The sequence below is a fragment of the Mastigoproctus giganteus genome, chromosome 7 (genome assembly GCF_048544385.1).
Source record: "Mastigoproctus giganteus isolate SK-2022 chromosome 7, ASM4854438v1, whole genome shotgun sequence".
NCBI lineage: Eukaryota > Metazoa > Arthropoda > Arachnida > Uropygi > Thelyphonidae > Mastigoproctus > Mastigoproctus giganteus.
In genome coordinates, this window is record NC_143581.1 from 203453335 (window position 1) to 203477676 (window position 24342).

The following is a 24342-nucleotide window of genomic DNA, read 5'->3' on the forward strand; positions in this document are numbered from 1 at the left end:
ATTCATCAAGAAAGAGAAGAATGATGATATCCAGCACAGGACCCTGGGTGGGCCAAGCCCATACTCACCAGATGTGAGCCCCTGCAGTTAGCATTAGTAGAGGCATATGATGCAAGAAAGCAAGCTTATGCAGCATCAGTCAAAAAAAAAAAAAAAAAAAATCCCATTTCACCCCTCCATTTGTTCCAAATGCCTGTCCGCTCAGCTTTAAATTTATTTAGGCTATCAACTTCCACAACAAAAGATGGAAGTCTGTTCTACCAATCAACTATCTGCTGGCTAAAGGCAAACTTTCGCACATCTATCCTACAATTTGTCTTTCCTCAATTTGAATTTATGCCCTCTCGGGTGATTATTCTGAGCAAGAGGAAGAGTCCCATCATCATTGAGCATGCTCAAACCATTCAAAGCTTTACACACCTCAATCAGATCACCTCGCAGGTGCCTAGACTCCAAACACTGTAATCTGCAAAATTGAAGCCTTTCTTCATAAGAGCAACCCTTATAGCGGTTATTATTCCAGAACTAGGGGCCATAAATTGAAGTTATGGGGAGAGGTGTTTAGACTGGATTGCAGGAAGTGTAGGGTGGTAGAGGCTGACAGTTTGGGGAAATTCCACCATCTCTGGGAGGCAGCCGGGTAGAGTAGGAAAGCCTTCTCTGGCGGGATGAACCTTGGGCTTGCCAGGGAGAGCCCCAGGGGAAAAAAATGCTAGAAGTGGAAGACATGAATGGGGGGGGTGACAGTGAAAGGAGATTAGGGTGGGCAATAGAAAGGCAGCCCACCTAGAAATAGAATGTTAAAGGGATAGAAAAGCACCCCTGTGGAAGGATCCCATCCTTCACAGGTGGGAATTATCAAGGAGGAGTGAAAGGTTTGTGGTAGTAGAGCCACATGGCAAAAGGTGGAGGTGGGAGGAAAGGAGGATGGGCGTTTGGGGATTAAAGGATAAGGCCAGGTTGCCCTATGTGGGAGGAGATCACACAGAGCAGTGGTTCTCTGTGTATTCCCACACCAGACAGGTTTTTTTTTTTTTTTTTCAGGAGCATTAGCAACTAAGGCCATTTTGCTCCAGGGATATGCGGTGATCATTCCCTGACCTCTCCACATCCTCCGTATTTGGTGGTCACAGGCTCGAATACTGGTCTAATCAAGAAGCATGTGCTACGCACTGCTGCTCCTGCCCACCTGGCTACGGAGGTGCCCACACCAGACAGACAGACCAACTGCTATAGCTACAGTTGGTTGGTCCAGTGTCAGCATACCCATGCCATGCCACGATAGAAGCACATGATGTCAGAGAGTGCAGGTGGTTTCCAAGTAGGTTTCCCCCGTCCGATTTGGGAGGAGACCTGCCAGAACAACACACGCAAACCATTTATTCCTCTCAAGTATACAGCTATCATATTAACAGTTACACAATTACATCCTTTTCTTTTTATATACTTATTAAGGATTACTAACACTACAAAACTGTTAGTAACCAGTACACAGATTGGTTACTAACAGTATGCGACACACTCATTTACCTCGTTTCATCCATCACACACACACTCAGACAGGACACAGGTGCCACCTAAATGAGGAAAACCATCAAGACAAGCACCTTTTTTTAAAATCTCAAATCACAAAATGTTCACTCAGCCAAGGCATAGTTTACACAGGTGATAACTGCTCTCATTCACGTTTGTACAGCTTAACTCGAGGAAATTCAACACCATTTTATTCATATAGCATACTTATTTAGGGTACAATAGTTGGCATATATCGGACATTCTCATTCAGTCATCATTCACATACAGTTATCCCTTACATAACAGTACCCTGAATAGGATGTAGCATAATCTTTAAAATTTTTTTCCAGGCTAAGTGGACTTATTTCCCACCAAGCAACTACACAGATTTAAAACTAGCATCAAGTTGACGTGCATAAATACACTTACTAACATACATGCATGCATGCATGCACTGCCTTCGTGGGTAGTACAGTTGGTAGGATTGCCGTTCTCCCCAAATGGGGTGGAAAAGACCCTAGTTCGAGTTCTGTCAATGACAGGAAGAAGTTTTATGGGCCTTTTTCATTCACAACGTGGCAGAGTAAGTTGGTCTCAGGTGAGGGCAGCATGGTTTACCTACCTGAAACTCTGGTTTTTTGTCCAGTAAACAGAAAATCAACCACAGAATGTGCACAATTTGCAGACAATATACACAGAGCAATACAGCCTTAGTCGCTGATGCTCCTAGAATCCTACTACAACACACCGGTACATACATACATAATAAAGAACATACATGTATACATGTGTACCTAAACATGCAAAATGCATATCTGCATGCAACACACATACATACAAACATCCATACACGACAGTGCATGCATGCATGCAAAGTACATACACGTGCATACATAGAACCTGATATATACATACAATTTACATGCATACATATGAGCCCACATATACATACATAGATACCAGCACATGCATTCAATTTGCATACATACATACATACATATATATTAGTAAAATAATAAGAGGAGTATACCTCAATATAGTGCGTAGAACCCTTCCGTATGATACCCTCCAGAAATTAAAACGGAAAAAACGAAAAAAATCGGCAAACTTACCGGTACATTAGAGTAAAAAATAAATAATTAAATAATCAATTTAACACAATACAAATCAATTTAAAACAATTAAAAATCAAATTAACACAATTAAAAGAATCAAACGAAAATATTCAAAACGATTTTCCTTCCTGCAATTAAAAGAATCAAACGAAAATATTCAAAACGATTTTCCTTCCTTTCGTTTGATTCTTTTAATTGCGTTAATTTGATTTTTAATTGTTTTAAATTGATTTGTATTGTGTTAAATTGATTATTTAATTATTTATTTTTTACTCTAATGTACCGGTAAGTTTGCCGATTTTTCATTTTTTCCGTTTTAATTTCTGGAGGGTATCATACGGAAGGGTTCTACGCACTATATTGAGGTATACTCCTCTTATTATTTTACTAATATTATTATCAACGTAGAACATATTGAGTAGCACAGCTCTGATTCATACTATACATATATATATATATATATACACATGTATGCATGCATATATACAATAAACAAATATGCATACACACATATACAAGAGAAGGGCAAATACAAACACACATACCTACATAGATATAGATACATCTACACCAAAACATAGATATATCTATACCAAAACATATATACATGCACTTAAATACACATTCTGTCATACACGCATGGATATCTACATTAATGCCCAACAAGCATTCAATCTGCCAGCATACTTGTAGTCACTCTCAGTTATTTGCTGATAGTAAATTTGGTATATATATTACATACAGTTATTTTAACATATTGAAATTGTAAATGAAATATTGAAGGATAAGGAAGTTTGTATGAAAGATAAACAAGGTACATCGGAATCTAATACAGTAGAATAACAGTAAAATATGGACATAGCATTACACATAACTAATAATTAAATTAATTTATAATAATTAAATTGAATTACCATAAAATTTCTCACTGGATGGGAAACTCATCTGACAGGCCAGTCACATTGGGATTATGTCAGAATCAGGTAAGTATATTTGTCTAAGTAGAGGATTTCACAGTTTGGGTGCTCACAGTATGGATGGTTCTCCTAGTCTCAAATACTTTTTGTGTAAATTTGGAGAAAGCCATGAAATAGAATTTCATCAGAGATGAAAATTTGTTTATCTCGGTGGTGTATTGGTACTATTTCTGTCATAAATGCATGTCTATGGGGATGCATATCTAATTGGGGTAGTCATATAAGACATGAGCCCAATTCTCATGTCTTATATGATTCCCCAAAAAACCCAACTTAATTAGATGACATGTAAATTTGGCCATTCTGTTCTTTATAATCATGAAGCAGCAATGACAGCAAGTAAATACATATTTTCTAAATTTCTGAGGTTTAATCCTAAATCTAAATTTAATTTAAATCTAACATTAAAATGTATTTATTAAAAATCTGTCCTTAAAATATATTTAATTCAAATCTAACCTTAATAATTTTAGCCTTAAAAAGTAACCTATTTAAGAGAGTGCAAAGAATGGGGATAAGGAGCTTTTGTGTGTGAATATAATAAAGAAGAAAATGAATCAGATTAGACCTTACATAATGGGTGTGTAAAAGTCTAAAATAACCTAGCTGATATTGCTGATGAATTGAATAGGTACTTAGCATTGAGGGAGAGGCAAAAAACCCATTTAGACAGATATGGAATTCTGAAGGATGCACATGGTTTTGTTAAAGGGAAATCCATGTTTAAATAACTTGGTTTGATATTTTCACACAGTTACTCATGAGCTGGATATACAAAATAATTTTGACACTGTTTATAGCTCTATTTTCCCATTTATTTACTGCCATTGTAGTCAGTGATGAAGTGATAGGAACATAACATGAAACATCCGATTACCAGCTACATACAATTTCCAACTGGATATAATCAGATATTTAGATTTCACACAAGTTAAAAGTGCTTTGTTTCTCTCCATGATACAATATGTGGTACCTTCAAATATCTTCTGAAAATTTAGTGTGCCATGGCTTGCAATGACAGCTTAAAGGTTGCAGAAGACCAGTCTATTTAATAAGTAGTGGGGTCTCCAACTAGCTTCTATGGCTTTTTGAACAGCATAAAGTGTTATATGGTATAAAAGGAGAAAACTGACTCAAGTGATTTTTAATTTCTAACCAAGTTTTAATTATTTTCATGATATTTGGCGATGGTTATGTTATCCTCGGGTAAAACTGATGACATAAATGGTTCACATCATAAAGTGTACTTTGACCTTACAGCTTACAAAACATTTTTGTGCACAGCATATATACATCTTAGGTTTCTCAAACATATTTCAAAAAATTAAATATAAAAATAAATGTTTTAGTTATACATAGTCCAATAAATTTACATTTACAAATTGTCATTTCTTTTCTTTCTCCACCTCCTCCTCCTGATTCTTTTGAAGATCCTCATTAGCAGATGCTAAACCCCAAGGCTGAAGCTCTGCTGAGGCAAAAATTGCATATAAAATTCCACCAACTAAGAAAACTGCCGCAGAAAGATAAAAGATAATCCTCCATTGGTGTAATGTTTGCTGTAAGAGAGGAAGCCATGCTAAGATAGGGATCTGACAGGAATATATTCATATATGGCAATACTAAGATACAATATTCTATTACTACTACTACTACTACAATATGCAGGGTGTTCATTTTAAATGACAACTCATGAAAATGCAAATAACTGGGTAAAACAGTGCTCAAGATGTGAAATTTACAAGTAACATTATTATGTGTCAGGTCACCATCTATCAACAACCTTTAAAATTATGAATGCACAAGCAGAGTGCAAGCACAGCATGAACACAGCATTCAGCATAAAGGAGCATGTAATCATGGTGGAATATTACCTCTAAATAGAATTGTTTAAAATTATTTAACATGATTTTTGTAGACAATTTTAATGTCATATATGACACCATCATATCTGTGATATTATTATTATTATAATGAGAGAGACAGAGAGAGAGGAAATAGAAGGGAATGACAAAGAAAGAGAAAAATGATGATATCCAGTTCAGGACCTTGGGTGTGCCAAGCCCAAGTACTAGATCTGTTCACCTATACAACACAAATAATAAGTGTATTATTAAATACACCAACAGAAATAACTTCCCGTTTGTGAATATATGGTATAGTATATTTGTATAATATATATTGTAGTGTGTTGCAAAATTTTAGCATCTTTTAAAAGTGTGCTGCAGCAACAAAAAAGGCTGAGAAACACTGGCATACAGTATAATAAAAATTGTTTCATTTACCATAAATTGTGAAATGGGTTTTATTCTTCTACTATAGTCATAGTCAGCTGAATTAAGGTATTGTATAAATTCTATTAATCAAACATAGGCAAGCAAAATTCCCAGAAAGAAACTTTGTCATCATGTTCACCAGGAACTGAATTGTTTCAAACTATATCTCTGTGCTTATTTTTGTGTTCAATTAACTATATTGTTCTAAGTTTACTAAACTTTTTAATGTTCAATGTTGTCACTTTATTCTGGAGTCATTCCAGAAACAGTACAAATGACTAATTATGAAAACTGATGCCAATGTTAAGATACCTGAAAAATGACAACAGAACCAGTGCTTTTAAAGGGCAAAACAAATTTAAGATTAATCAATTTGCAAGGAAATTGGGCACACTTGAAAGAATGACAGTGACAAATGAGAGTGAATAAACTAAAAGTGGCAGGTGAGTAGAGCACTGGTTCATATGACTACCCAGAAAGGCATCTTTGAATGTAGCTAGATTTTAAATCCCGTTACATTTTTGGACGCTGGATAAGATGTTAGTTTTAAGTACATCAGCAACTTAAAAGATATACTGTGCGTGTATTATTTCTGTAAGAGTGCTTTCACAGGTTGATCTGCATGTTGTGTAGGCTGAAAAACCTAGATTAACTCAAAGGAGAGTCTTATTCCCTCTGACTGAGATCAGTCAATTACAGCTCAATTGAAGAGGCATTTAAATTGTACCAGTCTCCAATGGGATTTGCCCCCAGACTTCTCCAAACAAGTAGCATGTGGCAAAACCACTATACTGTCACAGAGGATATCAAGCATATGGTATTGTAAATCATAAAATGAACAAAAAAAGTAACAGCATATGGAACAATCTGCAAAATGTGGATCAGCACTCTCTCATAAAAGCAGAAGTTATATTATATCAATATTAATTTTCTAGAAATTTTATTCAATAATTTAGAACAGCTTAGAAAGAAAATAAATACAGGAACACACACACACTAGAGAATTAATCATCTTCTTCCATTATATACTAGAAATTCTTACTTTATTTTCTGTTAGAGATCCAACAAACTGTGGTGCTAGAAATCCTGCTGTATTGGCAATTCCATTTGTAATACCCATGAGTGTACCTGAAGAAAGGGGAATTTTCAATAATAAATTCATCTACTTTAGATAAAACCAGATGTGGAACATGACAGATTTTTGTACTGCATACAAACAATAATGCAACATAATATGAAGAATGAAAATTTGAAAAATCATAATCAGGTAATATGTATCATTATAACACAGTTTAAGTATATGATACATGTACTGCTTTGGTTATATGCTACATGAAAGTATAATTACCATCAGGAGGGAAGGGAAGGGTTTTTGCTTTTGTAAAAGTGACTACAGTGATCTCAGACAATTTTTAAATTCTATACAAGGTGATATTAGCACTAGTTGAGGCATATGATGCAAAAAAGCAAGCTTATACATCAGCCAAAAAAAGAAAGCAAGCAGGAGAGGTTTTGTCCCTGTGGACTGGAGATGTGCAAATGTATCCCCAATTCACAAAGGGAGGTTCAAAGAGTGACACAAATAATTATACAACTCTTTTAGCATTAGCATTAGTAGAGGCATTTGATGCAAGAAAGCAAGCTTATGCAGCATCAGCCAAAAAAAAAAAAAAAAAAAAACCACTCCCACTTCACCCCTCTGTTCGTTCAAAATACCTGTCCAGCTGAGCCTTAAACTTATTTAGGCTATCAACTTCCATGACAAGGGATGGAAGTCTGTTCCACCAACCAACCACTCGCTGGCTAAAGGCAAATTTCCGCACGTCTATCCTACATCTGTCTTTCCTCAATTTGAATTTATGCCCTCTCAGGTGATTATTCTGAGCGAGAGGAAGAATCCCATCAGCATTGAGCATGCTCAAACCATGCTTTATACACCTCTATCAGATCACCTCGCTGGTGCCTAGTCTCCAGACACTGTAATTTGCAAATCTTAAGCCTTTCTTCGTAAGAGCACCCCTCTGTTCCATTCACTAATCTTGTTGCCCTTCTCTGTACTCGTTCCAGCAGCTCTACATCCTTCTTGAAATGAGGCCTCCAGGCCTGTATACAGTACTCTAGGTGTGGCCTGACCATTGCCTTATACAAGGGAATAATCACCTCCTTATCCCTGCTAGAAAAATTCCTATATATCATTGACAATACACCATGAGCTACTCTTGCAGCCCGTCTGCACTGCTCAGAGAACTTCATATCTGCCTGCACAACCACCCCCAGGTCCCTTTCATTCTCTACCACTGTCAGTGTAATACCACAGAGTTGATACGTTGCTCTGGGGTTGCTGATTCCCATGTGTAGTACTTTACATTTGTCAATGTTAAACTTCATTTGCCACCTCTCAGCCCATCTGCTCAACCTTTCAGATCCTGTTGCAGCAGCATAGTGTCAGTAGTGTCCTTGACAACCCTGCCTACCTTTGTATCGTCTGCAAACTTCGACATTAAACTTGATATACCATCATCAATATCATTTATGAATACAGAAAACAATAATGGACCCAACACTGAGCCCTGAGGGACTCCACTAATAACATTAGTCCATGACGAGCAGTGTCCATTGATTACCACTCTCTGTCTTCTCCCCCTCAGCCACCCCTTTACCCACAGCAGCAATTTGCCTCCAATGTTACACTGCTCCAATTTGTGCAGCAGTCTTCCATGTGCAACAGTATCAAAAGCCTTTCTAAGATCCAAGTATACAATATCAAAGTTATTCCCTGCATCCAGTTCCTTTGTGACTGCATCATAGTATCCAATCAAATTGGTCAGGCAAGACTTCCCCTTAACAAAACCATGCTGTGTCCGAGCTATAACTGAAGTCTTGTCTAAATGATCCTGCAGTGCTTCTTTAACTAGTGCCTCCATTAATTTTCCTGGAACAGAAGTTAAACTCACAGGTCTATAATTGCTTGTGTCAGCTTTTGATCCTCCTTTGTGAATTGGGGTCACATTTGCACACCTCCAGTCTATGGGTACCTCCCCTGAGTCCAAGGAAGCTCTCATAATTATGGCTAAGGGTTTGCTTACTTCCTTTGCTGCCTCCTTTAATATAACTGGATAGATCCCATCCACCCCAGGTGCCTTTCTTGTGTTTATCTTCAACAATTTCTCCTCCACTTTACTCTCAGTTATTACAAGATTCTCTAGTTTACTGCTAGAGTTGAATACACCTCTGGCTTTCCCCTCGCTAAATAACTCTTCATGTGTGAATGTCGATGCAAAATATTCATTTAGTTTGTTAGCTACCTGAGTAGGATCATCAACAGTTGACCCATCGATATCAAGTGGACCAATCTGATTCATCCCCTTCCTTCTAGAGTTTACATAAGTAAAGAACTCTTTGCTGTTTTTCTTTGCATCCCTTGCCAAGGATTTCTCGTAATCTGCCTTCGCCTGCCTAACCTCCTTTGTAACTTGGTTACAGATCAACTTGTATCTATCATAGGCTTCTGTGTCATGTGTTAATTTGTATGTATCCCATGCATGTTTCTTCTCTGCCATATGCCTCATCAGTTCATCTGACATCCATTTAGGCCTAAACCTTGAACAATATTTCTTAGTTGGTATGTAAAGTCTAGTAGCTTCCAAGTTAAGTTCTTTGAATGCTTCCCATTTTGCATTTACTGTTGGTAACATCATCAGTTGGTCCCACTGTATAGAATTTAAATACTGTCTCAGTCCATCATAGTCGCCTTTACGAAAACAAAAACCCTTCCCTTTACCTCTGATGGTAGTTACCTCTTTGAGTAAATCCCACTTCAGCACACTGTGTTCACTGCCACCTAGTGGTTCATTTATCTGCAGATTCTTAATGCATGAAGAATCACTGCTGATAATCAAATCAAGAGTATTACTCCCTCTAGTTGCCTCCTGAACATGCTGATGTAGAAAACAATCATCCAATAAATCCACAAAAGCCCTGCTAGTGTGTGAGTAACCAGCCCCCAAATTCCAGTCAATATCTGGGAAATTAAAATCTCCCATTATAAGACTCTCTGATTTACTGGCCCACTCTATTTCCCTGTACAGTTTCTTATTATACTCATCAGAGTCATTAGGCCTATAGCACACTCCTACTCTCAATTTTGATCTCCCAATGCTTATGTCACACCAAACTGACTCGACACTGCACTGTCCAGCGATGTCCACTGGCTTCACTTCCTTGGATTTTATGTATTTCTTAACTAATAGCATAACCCCTCCTCCCTTCCTATCCAGTCTATCTTTTCTGTAGACGTTGTACTCCCCAAATTCCAGTTCTGCATTCCTTATATCTGTGTGACACCAAGTCTCTGATATCCCAACAATATCTGCCTTTGATGTTTTGAGCAATACCTCAAATTCATCAAATTTATTTACTAAACTCCTAGCATTGGTGTACACGCAAGTATACATGCACCTATTTCTATTCTTAGCTACCCTAACACAACCCATGTGTTTACTTGTACCGCAATGACTCCCAGCAGTCTCTGAAATATCCTGAATCTTGTTTTTCAGGCTTCTGCTCATTCCAATAGAAGCAGTGCAAGAATCTCTTTCACCTCTGCCAGTGGCTACTGTTAATCTATTTGTCTTTGTATCCCCCCAAGCTAGCAGTTTTCCGACCCACCTAACACTGCCTCGATAGCATCAGCAAATATTCTTGCACCCTTTCTATTTAAGTGTATCCCATCCCTGTAGAAGCAATCCCTCCTGTTAACAAGTACAGTCCAGGCTGAAAAAAATTCTACCCCTTGAGCCTTGCACAATCTTTCCAGGGCCGAATTGATCGACAAGGCTCTCATCATATACTCCCTCCTATCGTGTCTGGGCAGAATTGCAGACACTTTCAAATTCAACCCTATTTCACGGCTTTTTTTCAACAGTGACCTGTACTTGTTAAGCAATTCTGCCGGTCTCCTACTCTTGATATCGTTAGTGCCCACGTGTACAACTATATCACCTTTTGTGCCCTTAAAAGATGATATCTGCTCTACAACGTCATCAACCTTTGCCCCTGGCAGACATACCCTGGTCCTCTTCCACCTATCCTTTTTACAAAGCATGTTCCCCGTTTCCCTGACAATGGAGTCACCAACAACTACTAGTTCCTTTGGGACCAGCGCATTCTGCCTTGGGGGTTGCCGCTGTGTTTCACGATGACCAAGTGCAAGCTCTGGCGTTGATGTGGGCAGCTGAGAGCTTGATGGGCCCCTCAATTTAGTTCCTTTGAGGGCATCCACCCTGTCCTTCAAGCTCTCATATAGGCCCATAAGAACGCTGAGTTGTTGCCTGATTTCGATACACTCCTTGCATCGTGCACACACAAAGACATCCCCCATGGCAATATCATGTCCCGTACCTGAATGCTCCACAAACATCATGCAAGCTGTGCATTTTAGAAGGCTGTGACTCAGAAGGCAACTGCCCCCCTCAGTTCTCCTCTGAGCCACAGCACTTCCATTAGCTTGAGCCTTTTGTTTTGCTGCTCTGGTCTGAGTCATGATTACTTTTAATTTAAATAAAATTTCAATCTCAGTTTATAACCCTAACTTATCTCCCAACACAGCTATAACGGGATATATATTTTTAGCGTCAAGTATTAATCAATCAGTCAAGTATTAATTATCTCCGAGTTCCCTTTATATAACTTCCGTATCAGTTATGTATTAACTGTTAGTTTCACTTCTGTACCCGGGGAAAATAATGGAATTATTTTCCATTCAATCAGCCAAAAAAAGAAAGCAAGAATCAGCCAAAAAAAACACCTTCCCATTTCGCCCATCCAGTCACTCCAAATGTTTGTCTAATTCAGCCTTAAATTTATTTAAGCTATCAACTTCCACAACAACAGATGGAAGTCTGTTCCAGCAATCAACTACCAACTGGCTAAAGGCAAACTTCCACACATCTATTCTACAACTATCTTTCCTCAATTTGAATCTATGCCCCCTCAGGTTCTTAGTCTAAGCAAGTGGAAGCATCCCGTCAGCAGTAAGCCTGCTCAAACCATTCAAGGCCTTATACACCTCAATCAGATCACCTCACAGATGCCTAGTTTCCGGATGCTGCAACTTGCAGAACTTAAGCCATTCTTCATAAGGGCACCCCCTTTGTTCCTCTCACTAATCTTGTTGCCCTTCTCTGTACTCATTCTAGCAACTCTACATCCTTCCTAAAATGAGGTCTCCAGACCTATATGCAATACTCAAGGAGTGGCCTGACCATTGCCTTATACAAAGGGATAATCACCTCCTTGTCTCTGCTAGCAAAATTCCTATATATCATTGACAAAACTCCATGACATGCTCTGGCAGGCCATCTGCACTGCTCAGAGAACTTCATATCTGACTGCACAATTACCCCCAGGTCTTTTTCATTCTCTACCTCCCTGAGTGTAGTACCACACAGTTGGTATGTTTCTCCTGGGTTACTGCTACCCATATGCAGTGCTTTACATTTATCAATGTTAAACTTTAGTTGCCACTTCTCAGACCCTGTCTAACTTTTCTATATCCGGTTGCAGTAGCATACTGTCTTTAGTGTCATTAACAACCCTGCCAACCTTTGTATCATCTGTAAACATGGACATTAAGCCTGATATATCTTCATCAATATCATTGATAAATACACAAAACAGGAATGGGCCCAGTACCGAACCGTGGGGGATTCCACTAATAACATTAGTCCACGTACAGCAGTGTCCATTTATTACCACTCTCTGCCTTCTATCTCTCAACCCCTTTATCCATTGCAGCAACTTGCCCTTAATGTCATACCACTCCAATTTGTACAGCAGTCTTCCATGTGCGACAGTATCAAAAGCTTTCCTGAAATCCAAGTATATATCAAAATTATTTTTTGCATCCAGTTCCTTTGTGGCCACATCGTAGTATTCAATCAAATTTGTCAGACAAGACTTCCCCTTAACAAACCCATTCTGTGTTGGAACTATTACTGCAGTCTTGTCTAGGTGATCCCGTATCACCTTTTTAACCAGTGATTCCATTATTTTCCATGGGGACAGAAGTGAAACTAACAGTTGTATAATTATTTGTGTCACTCTTTCAATCCCCCTTTGTGAATTGGGGATACATTTGCACATCTCCAGTCCACAGAGACAAAACCTCCCCTGAAACTAAGGATTCTGTCATAATTATGGCTAAGGTTTTGCTAACTTCCCTCGCTGCATCCTTCAATATAACTGGATAGATTCCATCCACTCCAGGTACCTTTTTTTATGTTTAACTTCAACAATTTCTCCTCTACTTTGCTCTCAGTTATTACAAAATCACTTAGCTCCCTGTTAGTGTTCGATAAACGTCTGGCATTCCCCTCCTTGAATAACTCCTCATGTGTGAATGTAAATGGAAAATACTCATTCAGTTTATCAGCTACTTGAGCAGGATCATCAATAGCTGAATCATCTAGGTTAAGTTAGTTTAACTTCAACAATTTCTCCTCTACTTTGCTCTCAGTTATTACAAAATCACTTAGCTCCCTGTTAGTGTTTGATAAACTTCTGGCATTCCCCTCCATGAATAACTCCTCATGTGTGAATGTAAATGGAAAATACTCATTCAGTTTATAAGCTACTTGAGCAGGATCATCAATAGCTGAATCATCTAGGTTAAGTTAGTTTAACTTCAACAATTTCTCCTCTACTTTGCTCTCAGTTATTACAAAATCACTTAGCTCCCTGTTAGTGTTTGATAAACTTCTGGCATTCCCCTCCATGAATAACTCCTCATGTGTGAATGTAAATGGAAAATACTCATTCAGTTTATAAGCTACTTGAGCAGGATCATCAATAGCTGAATCATCTAGGTTAAGTTAGTTTAACTTCAACAATTTCTCCTCTACTTTGCTCTCAGTTATTACAAAATCACTTAGCTCCCTGTTAGTGTTTGATAAACTTCTGGCATTCCCCTCCTTGAATAACTCCTCATGTGTGAATGTAAATGGAAAATACTCATTCAGTTTATCAGCTACTTGAGCAGGATCATTAATAGCTGAATCATCTAGGTTAAGTGGGCCAATCTGATTCAGCCAATCTGCCTCATTCAAATTGCAATTCTCCCCAGACACAACAGGAGGGAGTATATGATCAGAGCCTTGTTGATCAATTCGGCCCTGGAGAGATTGTGCAAGGCTCAAGAGGTAGAATTTTTTATCAGGTGTATCAGGTGGAGTCTTTTTATTGGATTTCATTCACAGAGATATATATATTCCATCTAACAAATGCATTTTGAACATTTCTGCAACCCACAATGCAGCACAAAACACATTATTTGCAAAATTCACAAGTGACGCAATTTTTTTGTCCACCACTGTATTTACTCACAATGAATTATGTACAGCTAGACTGTTATTCTGCTTAGCTATGAAGTTGAAAATTAACAATAAAGAAGAATGTCACTTAACAGTGCCTTCCTGATAAAGTATTCAAACTCTTGAAATGAATACAGAAATAATTAACATATCATTGCATCAGAACAGGTACGATTTCCATATGAAAAAGTTTTTCAGCTCAAATGAGAAGTCTGATTGATCTCAAAACCATATGATCTAATATTTATAAGTGTTATTAGCATCTCAAATGTACTGAACAGAAGTAAGCTTTGTGTAATGTGGGTAATTTCAAATCTGAAATTTTATGAAAGAGTCCATCTGTTGTATGGCAAGAGACCAAGAAGTCTCGAAACAGCTGTCACAGTAGTGACAGGTTTTAAATAAAGAGGACATTCACATTTTTTATGACACTATTTACACCGATGAGGCAAAATATTATGACCACCTACCTAATATGATGTTGGTCCTCCACGTGCAGCCAAAACAGCTCGTACCTGGCAAGGCATGGACACTACAAGATTTCTAAATGTGTCTTGTGGTATCTGGTACCAACACGTAACCAGCAAATCCTTTAACTTCTGTAAGGTCCGTGGTTGAAATGCTGCAGATCGGAGTTGCTGTTCCAACACAAACCACAGATGCTTGATGGGATTGATGTCTGGGGAATTTGGAGGTCAGGGCAATACCTGGAAGTCTTCCTCATGTTCTGCAAACCAGTCTCGAATAATCCGGGTGGTGTGACATGGTGCATTATCCTGCTGAAAGATGGCACCGCCAGAGGAGAAGACCGTTGCCATGAAAGGATGTACCTGGTCAGCAATGATGTTTAGGAAGGTGGTAGACGTCAGAGAGCCCAGCACATGGATGACTGGACCTAGGGTATCCTAGCAGAACATTGCCCAAAGCATGACACCACCAGCTTGTTTTCATCCCACGGTGCATCCAGGCGCCATCACTTCCCCAGGTAACTGACGCAGACATACCTGGCCATCCACATGGTGCAACAGAAAACATGATTCATTGGACCAGACAACCTTCTTCCAATCACTCCAAGTCCAGTTTTGAAAAACAGAATTTTTCAAAAATCATAAAAATAATTTGCAAAACAATAGTATCTTGGTCACATTTTTGCCATATACCATTTTAAGAATATTTTAAATACCATATATAGAGGCTATTATTATCTGAAACAGTCTTATGCATGAATACACAAAGTGATACAGTGTCATCTAAAACCATGCAAAGGAAAAAATTCAAAATATACAATACAGGCAATCGCAGTGTACATAAGTCACTTACCAGCAAAGTCTGGAGACATATCTATGTGAGTAACCATAAAACCAGCATAAATGCAACCATTAAAAGCCATTCCCAAGGAGAAGAAAAATATGGTTAAGATATGATCACATTTCACTAGACACACTCCTACAAGACACACAGCTGATCCAAAGAAGGCTATATAAAGCAGAAATGGCAAAATAATTAACACTTAAAAGCTTGACAAAATAGTTTATGTAAATAACAAACAGTGTTCAATGCATTAGATACTTTTAACATACAACAAGGGGGGGGGAGGAGTTCAAAAAAGATTTGTATCCATCCAGAAGTAGTTAAGATAGAATGATGAAATTTTTTGTTTGATACCTCGCAATTTCTACAGCAACCACAAATTTTGGTTTTGATCTGACAATTCATTTTTTTTCTTTGGAGTGCTGAATAAAGTGAAGTGTCACAATGAATAAAGAAATACAGATCAGTGATTTAGTTCCTCTTTTTGCAAGGGAAAACACCCAAAACAATCCACGAAGAAATGTTCACTGTTTATGGAGAAGCCTGCCCAGGTTAGAGAGGTGTTGCGCATTTGTATAAACAATTCAAATGTGGAAGAACCATAGTGCATGATGAAGAAATCCCAGGATGCCCAGCAATTACTGCAACAGAAGAGAGTGTTGCAAAAATTGAGGCATTAATCCTGGAAGATTGCCATATTTGCATCAATGAACTAGCTGCAGAACTCCAAATTAGGGTAGTCTGTGGAGAACATCATCCATCAACAGTTGCATATGAGTAAAGTGTCCACTAAATGGATTTCCAGACTGCCGATTCCTTACCAGAAGAAGGAAAGGGCACAATGTGTACATGAAATGTTCTCGTGTGCCAGGAAAAGCAAGGAGTTTTTTCACGGCTAGTCACCACGGATAAAACTTGAATCCATCACTATGTTCCAAAAACTAAACAAATGTTAAAACAATGGAAGCATACAGCTCATAAAGCTATGTGCTGTTTTAAAAGAAAAATATATGGGGGGGGGGAACTGTCAAAAGACATGTGCCTGCTCCTATGATAATGTCTCTGCATATTCCTCACATGCTGCAGTGAGGTGTGCCCACCAATGTGGGTTTGAAATATTGATGCATCCTGCTTATTCCCCCGAGCTTGCACCCTTGGAGTTCTTCCTCTTTCACGCTCCATCGTCATTTGCTTCATAGAAAACACTTTGCTGCTGATGATGAAGTGATTTCTGCTGCCAAGTTGTGGTTTGAAGGATGTCTACAAAACTGTCTTGCAAAAGTGGATTGAGAGGTGGCAAAAATGTGTAATTTTGTCTGGTGACTGTCGAAAAAGTTTAATACATGGTGTTTTTTTCAACTATCACAACTACTTCTGGGTAAATACAAATCTTTTTTGAATCCCTTTCCCCACAAACACTGCCATGCTAAAAGTAAATGCAATCATATTTACTTTTAATAGAGGTGGAATAAGTATATACACCAGTAATAGAATAAAATTTAACAACCTGTTTTCTACTTTACATGAAATGCCATTGAGCAGTCTGAAGGTTATGACATGGTGCAGAGTTGCAACATTTGGAATCACAAGATCTTATTTATTTTTTTTTTTTTTCAAGGAGGATGAGCATCAACAGTAACAATGAATGCTGGACAATACATTCATAATCACTACTTTTTTTAGGCTATTCCAATTTTGAAGTGAGTCCCAAATGCTGATATCAAGTACAAAAATAAATAAATAATGCAACTTGCTTAAAAACTGACAATGAGCAAATTTTATTTTCATTTTTGTAATTAGTGAGGAAAAATATATGAGTTGTCTAACAAAACAAAATCCTTATTAAACAGTGTAATGCCAAACAAGTATGTAATTTTCTGAAAGACCTAACAGAAATTTTGACAACTTCATGTGAGCATAAAGTTGATGAATGCACCAGTCTGCTCTTTTCCCTTTAACAATAATGAAATATCAAAACACGTGTGAAGGCAATATTTTCTTTAAAAGTGTTTTAAACCTTCTAGCTGACACAGCAAAAAAAATCATAATTCCAGTCATGATGGTTTATCAAATTTACCAATCAGGTTTTTTGGAATAAATGGTAAGAAATAGCTGACGATGGGAAGTAATATGTATTTACTTCTACAGTATATTGGATAATAAAATCAAAAACATCATCATTACAAATAATAGTATTTTTATCTAAGAGAAACTGTTTCTTGGACTTCCTTAAAAGGTCAAATTTTATTGTTGCAAAGTGAATAAAATCTAAGGTCTACAAACTCTATGAAAATTTAACACAAGAATGATAGGTAAGTGCCCTTTTTACTGCAACATGGAGCTTAAAAGAATTTTTTATGGTGATACTTCTCTAGTTAAAAAATAATTAATTATGAAGATCAGGACATATACTATACTTGAGGAATACTAAAATTCACATAAAAGTTTCTGGTTTTGGTAGCCAGTGCAAACCAATGTATTTGAAGGCTAAAATACATTTTCAAAATAGATATATGTATAATAAGAATTACTAGAAATTAGAATACTAGAATACTAGAAAAGGAGTATGAATGTTGTAATGAAGTATTACTCTGGTAGTTTCCTTATACTCCATTACCAGAGTAATACTTCATTACAACATTCATACTCCTTTTGACAACTCTGAGGGACCGTAATGGAGTTGTGAACTCCTAGCGGGGGTACCCAACTTCATCATAACTGTTGTATTGTAACTCATATATTGGCACTATAGAGTAAGCAATAGGTTATGCACTTTTTATGGTGGCATATACGCTAAATCTTGCAATGCATCCATGTTGACTTGTGTCCATGTATGTTACCCAGGGACAGCCCTTAATTTGGAACTACACATGTATACATCAAGGTTAAAGTACAAATGGGATTTACTATTAGCATTAGCATTAGTAGAGGCATATGATGCAAGAAAGCAAGCTTATTCAGCATCAGCCAAAAAAAAAAAAAACCACTCCCATTTCACCCCTCCGTTCGCTCGAAATACCTGTCCAGTTGAGCCTTAAATCTGTTTAGGCTATCAACTTCAACAACAAGTGATGGAAGTCGGTTCCACCAACCAACCACCCGCTGGCCAAAGGCAAATTTCCGCACATCTATCCGACATCCGTCCTTCCCCAATTTGAATTTATGCCCTCTGAGCTGATTATTCTGAGCAAGATGCAGAATCCCATTGGCATTGAGCATGCTCAAACCATTCAAAGCCTTATGCACCTCTATCAGATCACTTCACCGGTGCCTAGTCTCCAGACTCTGTAATTTGCAAAACTTAAGCCTTTCTTCGTAAGAGCAATCCTCTGTTCCATTCACTAATCTTGTTGCCCTTCTCTGTACCCATTCCAGCAGCTCTATATCCTTCTTGAAATGAGGCCTCCAGACCTGTATACAGTACTCAAGATGTGGCCTAACCATTGCCTTATACAAGGGAATAATCACCTCCTTATCCCTGCTAGAAAAATTCCTGTATATCATTGACAAGACACCATGAGCTACTCTTGCAGCTCGTCTGCACTGCTCAGAGAACTTCATATCTGCCTGCACAATTACCCCCAGGTCCTTTTCATTCTCCACCACTGTCAGTGTAGTACCGCAGAGTTGATACGTTGCTCTGGGGTTACTGTTTCCCATATGTAGTACTTTACATTTGTCAATGTTAAACTTCATTTGCCACCTCTCAGCCCATCTGTTCAACCTTTCCAGATCCTGTTGCAGCAGATAGCGTCAGTGGTGTCCTTAACAACCCTGCCAACCTTTGTATCATCTGTAAACTTGGACATTAAACTTGATATCCCATCATCAATATCATTCATAAACACCGAAAACAACAACGGACCCAACACTGAACCCTGAGGAACTCCACTAATAACATTAGTCCACGTTGAGCAGTGTCCATTGATTGCCACTCTCTGTCTTCTGCCACTCAACCATCCCCTTATCCATAGCAGCAATTTGCCTCCAATACCACACTGCTCCAATTCGTGCAGCAGTCTTCCATGTGCAACAGTATCAAAAGCCTTTCTAAGATCCAAATATATAATATCAAAGTTATTCCCTGCATCCAGTTCCTTTGTGACTGCATCATAGTATCCAATCAAATTGGTCAGGCAAGACCTGCCCTTAACAAAACCATGCTGCGTCTGAGCTATAACTGAATTCTTGTCTAGATGATCCTGCAGTGCTTCTTTAACCAGTGCCTCCATTAATTTACCTGGAACAGAAGTTAAACTAACAGGTCTATAATTACTTGTGTCAGCCTTTGATCCTCCTTTGTGAATTGGGGTTACATTTGCACATCTCCAGTCTATGGGTACCTCCCCTGAGTCCAAAGAAGCTCTCATAATTATGGCTAGGGGTTTGCTTACTTCCTTTGCTGCCTCCTTTAATATAACTGGATAGATCCCATCCACCCCAGGTGCCTTTTTTATGTTTATCCTCAACAATCTCTCCTCTACTTTCCTCTCAGTTATTACAAAATCATCCAGCTCACTGCCAATGTTTACTTTACCTACATCATTCTCCTTCCTGAATAACTCCTCATGTGTGAATGTAGATGCAAAATACTCGTTTAGATTGTTAGCCACCTGAGCAGGATCCTAAACCGTCGAACCATCAATATCCAGTGGACCAATCTGATTCATCCCTTTCCTTCTTGAGTTTAAATAGGTAAAGAACTCTTTTCTGTTTTTCTTTGCATCCTTTGCCAAGGATTTTTCATAGTCTGCCTTTGCCTGCCTAATCTCCTTTGTGACTTGGTTACAGACCAACTTATATCTATCATAGGCTTCCATGTCACCCATTAATTTGTATGTATCCCATGCATTTTTCTTCTCTGCCACATGTCTCATTAGTTCATCTGACAACCATTTAGGCCTAAACCTTGAACAATATTTCTTAGTTGGTATGTAAAGCCTGGTAGCCTCCAAGATTAGTTCCTTGAATGCTTCCCATTTTGAGTTTGCTGTTGGTAACATCATCAGTTAGTCCCACTGTATAGAATTTAAATACTGTCTCAGACCATCATAGTCGCCTTTACGAAAACAAAAACCCTTCCCTTTACCTCTGATGGTAGTTACCTCCTTGAGTAAATCCCACTTCAACACACTGTGATCACTGCCACCTAGTGGTTCATTTATCTGCAGATTCTTAATGCATGAAGAATCACTACTGATAATCAGATCAAGAGTATTGCTCCCTCTTGTTGCCTCACGAACATGCTGATGTAGAAAACAATCATCCAATAAATCCACAAAAGCCTTGCTAGTGTACGAGTGACCAACCCACAAATTCCAGTCAATATCTGGGAAATTAAAATCCCCCATTATAAGACTCTCTGATTTACTGGCCCACTCTATTTCCCTGTACAATATCTTATTATACTCATCAGAGTCATTAGGCCTATAGCACACTCCTACTCTCAATTTTGATTTCCCTATGCTTATGTCACACCAAACTGACTCGACACTGCCCTGTCCATCGATGTCGACTGGCTTCACTTCCTTGGACTTTATGTGTTTCTTAACTAATAGCATAACCCCTCTTCCCCTCCTGTCCTGTCTATCCTTTCTATACACATTGTATTCCCCAAATTCCAGTTCCGCATTCCTTATATCTGTGTGACACCACGTCTCTGATATCCCAACAATATCTGCCTTTGATGTTTTGAGCAATACCTCAAATTCATCGAATTTATTTACCAAACTCCTAGCATTGGTGTACACGTACAAGTAAACATGTGTACATGTACACATGTTTACTTGTACCGCAATGACTCCCAGCAGTCTCTGAAATATCCTGCATCTTGTTTTTCAGGCTTCTGCTCATTTCAATAGAAGCAGTGCAAGAATCACTTCCACCTTTGGCAGTGGCTACTGTTAATTTATTAGTCCTTGTATCCCCCCCCAACTAGCAGTTTTCCGACCCACCTAACTCTGCCTCGACAGCATCAGCAAAAATTCTTGCACCCTTTCTATTTAAGTGTATCCCATCCCTGTAGAAGCAATCTCTCCTGTTAACAAGTACAGTCCAGGCTGAAAAAAATTCTACCCCTTGAGCCTTGCGCAATCCCTCCAGGGCCGAATTGATCGACAAGGCTCTCATCATATACTCCCTCCTATCGTGTCTGGGCGTCTGAATAATCAGAAAAATCTTATGATGTAACTTAAGGAAAACTAAAAACAAACATTACTGTGCTACAAATTATCTTGCTTTACAAACGAAAAAAAAAATAATATAAATAAAAATAAAAGGGAAATTGAAAATCGAACCTACCAACAGAGTTGGCGATTTTTCTAATTGTTGTAATTTGAAGTTTTCCTGACCTTCTTATTTTATCAGCAAAGTAGCCAGCAAAAATGCTCATTATAGCTTGAAGAAGATAGGGCAGTGCAGAAAGATATGCATTCTGCAAAAAAATTTCAATATAAATTCATTATTAATAAAAAAGACCAAAAACCGAAATATTTTCATTCATATTAATATATTATATTTTCTTAGTATATTGATATGAATTTCCTAAAAAGACAATTCAAGATAAAAAGGTGTATTTTAATTTCTAATCACAGTGATTATCAAATACGGTGCACACTCTTTATTGATCATAGATAATGTTATCATTTATGTAATGTTATCACTTTTATGAAGTCTCAATCATCTACTGAATGTATAAAAAACATGTATACAAATACATATAAAAAACAATGTTTATTGTAATCAGTGTTTTGGTTTATAGTATTGCTTTTTTTTTTTGTCTCATCACTGTTTACGCATCTGCATTGGAAGTGATTACACGACATCTCAATTTGTCCTTGAACTCCGACATGTCGTGTGTCTAGTTACTGCTATTGCTTCATACAATTTTTATGGTAATTGGTGTCATTACTCCACGAAAGAAAGCATTATATCTGTACTGCTACAAACTGACTGTTTTTCAGTACACCATTAAACTCTTCTAATTCTTGATTTTAATATTTTATTTATTTATTTTTGATAAATATCTTTATTTTATGGCAGTTCCATTTTTATTGATGACATTCTCGAAGAAATAGTGGGAGACAAATTAGGCTACTGCATTTTATATTGCTTGATTTTATTATTCCCTTTCTGTCCAAATTCACCTTTTTATATACACATTTGTGCTCTGCATCAATAAAAAATGCTGAACAGCCGCTTTCTTGTTTCATCAGTTATTGTTATCAAATAAGCTGTGTCTGAAGTGATGACAATAAGCAATATCCACTGTATATAAATTCTGATGTGTTTTCTAAGAATGGACTGACACAATGCCAAATTCATATGAAATCAAAAATTCTGAAAATTAAACTGAAATTAAATTTCAATAGTTCAAATGGAAATTTACATAAGTATATAACTAGAAAACCATACATAGACAGAAGGTTTGTTTGTTATTTGGATTTTAGGAGCATTAGCAACTAAGGCCATATTGCTCCAGGGATATGGGTGGTCATTCTCTGACCTTTCCGCATTCTCCATATTTGGTGGGCATGGGCTCGAACCCCGGTCTAATCAAGAAGCGTGTGCTACGCGCTGCTGCTTCTCCTCCCCACTTGGCTACGGAGGTGCCTTAGATAGGGGGTAGCAATGTACTATTATTTCTGGGTATTCATCAAAAAGAAAAACAATTTTAGATAAAAATTTGCACAGTAATAATAACTGAGAACACATGGAAGTAATCAGTCTGTTAGCAAGTAATAGTTTTCCGGAGGAAAATGGCTATTTCTTAAATAGGTGGCAGGTTGTCTGGTCAACTGTTAGTTCAAGAAATAACCATTGTCCTGTTCAAGAGTGATTAACAGGAAGCATTACGTAGTACAGGTCGACCATCACTAATCCGGCAGCGTTGGAACCTGTGGGGTGATGGATCACTGGTGGTTATTTTAGCGCACACATTTTACCCAACAGCTAATCACCTCCTCCTACCTTTAACACGTTGACTGCAAAGCTAGTTTAAGAAAAAAATTCCCCAAGGGCTAAAAAATATTTAGGAAATAATTTGATTAGTAATTCTAAAATAAATACAGGCAGTTCTCACTTTATGAGTTCCCGGGTTTACGAGTTTTTTTTTTCCCCCAAGTATCAAGTATCAACAAAATCAAAAATATGAACATTAATTGCAAAAAATTAATGTTAAACATTCATAAATACCACATTCCAAATCACGTGCGTAGCTATACAATACAGTGTACTCCACTTTACGATATGTTAATCAGATCCAGAGACACCATCGTATCATTAAAATATCGTAAGGCGAACCCAATAACACATTGTTTTTTGGTAATTCGTTTCAAGATCTCGGAAGTTGAAATTTTTGCTGTATAACTAAGCTATTTATCTCTCTAAAATGTTATTTTTAAGGTCGTGAGCGTGACCTTAAGGCCATATAAAAGGTCATGAGTGTGGTTTGTAAACTGTATTAGTTACCAATTCAAATCATTAAAATGTGCTACACTTTCATCGTTATCATATGTTCCGTTATAAGAATCAATTTTAAACACCTTTGTGATATTTTTCTAAAGCACATTTCTGGATGTTATTTATTTGTTAGTTATTTGGTTTTTAGGAGCATTAGCAACTAAGGCCATATTTCTCCGGGAATATGCGGTGGTCATTCCCTTGAACTTTCCGCATCCTCCGTATTTGGTGGTCACAGGCTTGAACCCCGGTCTAATCAAGAAGCCCGTACTACACACTGCTGCTTCTTCCCACCGGCTACGGAGGCGCCTGCATTTCT

At 37.8% G+C, this 24342-nt stretch overlaps 1 protein-coding gene across 4 annotated transcripts in view; it reads right to left on the reverse strand.

The window, feature by feature from the left end:
- Positions 1–4584: 4584 nt before the first annotated feature.
- LOC150083600 (putative inorganic phosphate cotransporter) overlaps positions 4585–24342 on the reverse strand; it is a 148675-nt gene continuing 128917 nt past the window's right edge. For 2 of the 4 annotated variants that reach the window (XM_090378081.1, XM_090378080.1), the window contains exons 7-10: positions 21864–21996; positions 15573–15728; positions 6926–7011; positions 4585–5166 (exon numbers count right to left, since the gene is read on the reverse strand). In XM_090378081.1, coding sequence (XP_090234207.1) covers positions 4993–5166; positions 6926–7011; positions 15573–15728; positions 21864–21996 — 549 coding nt within the window. In that variant the 3' untranslated portion in view covers positions 4585–4992. The remainder of the gene's footprint in view (positions 5167–6925; positions 7012–15572; positions 15729–21863; positions 21997–24342) is intronic. The other 2 variants (XM_090378079.1, XM_090378078.1) reach the window with 1 other exon arrangement.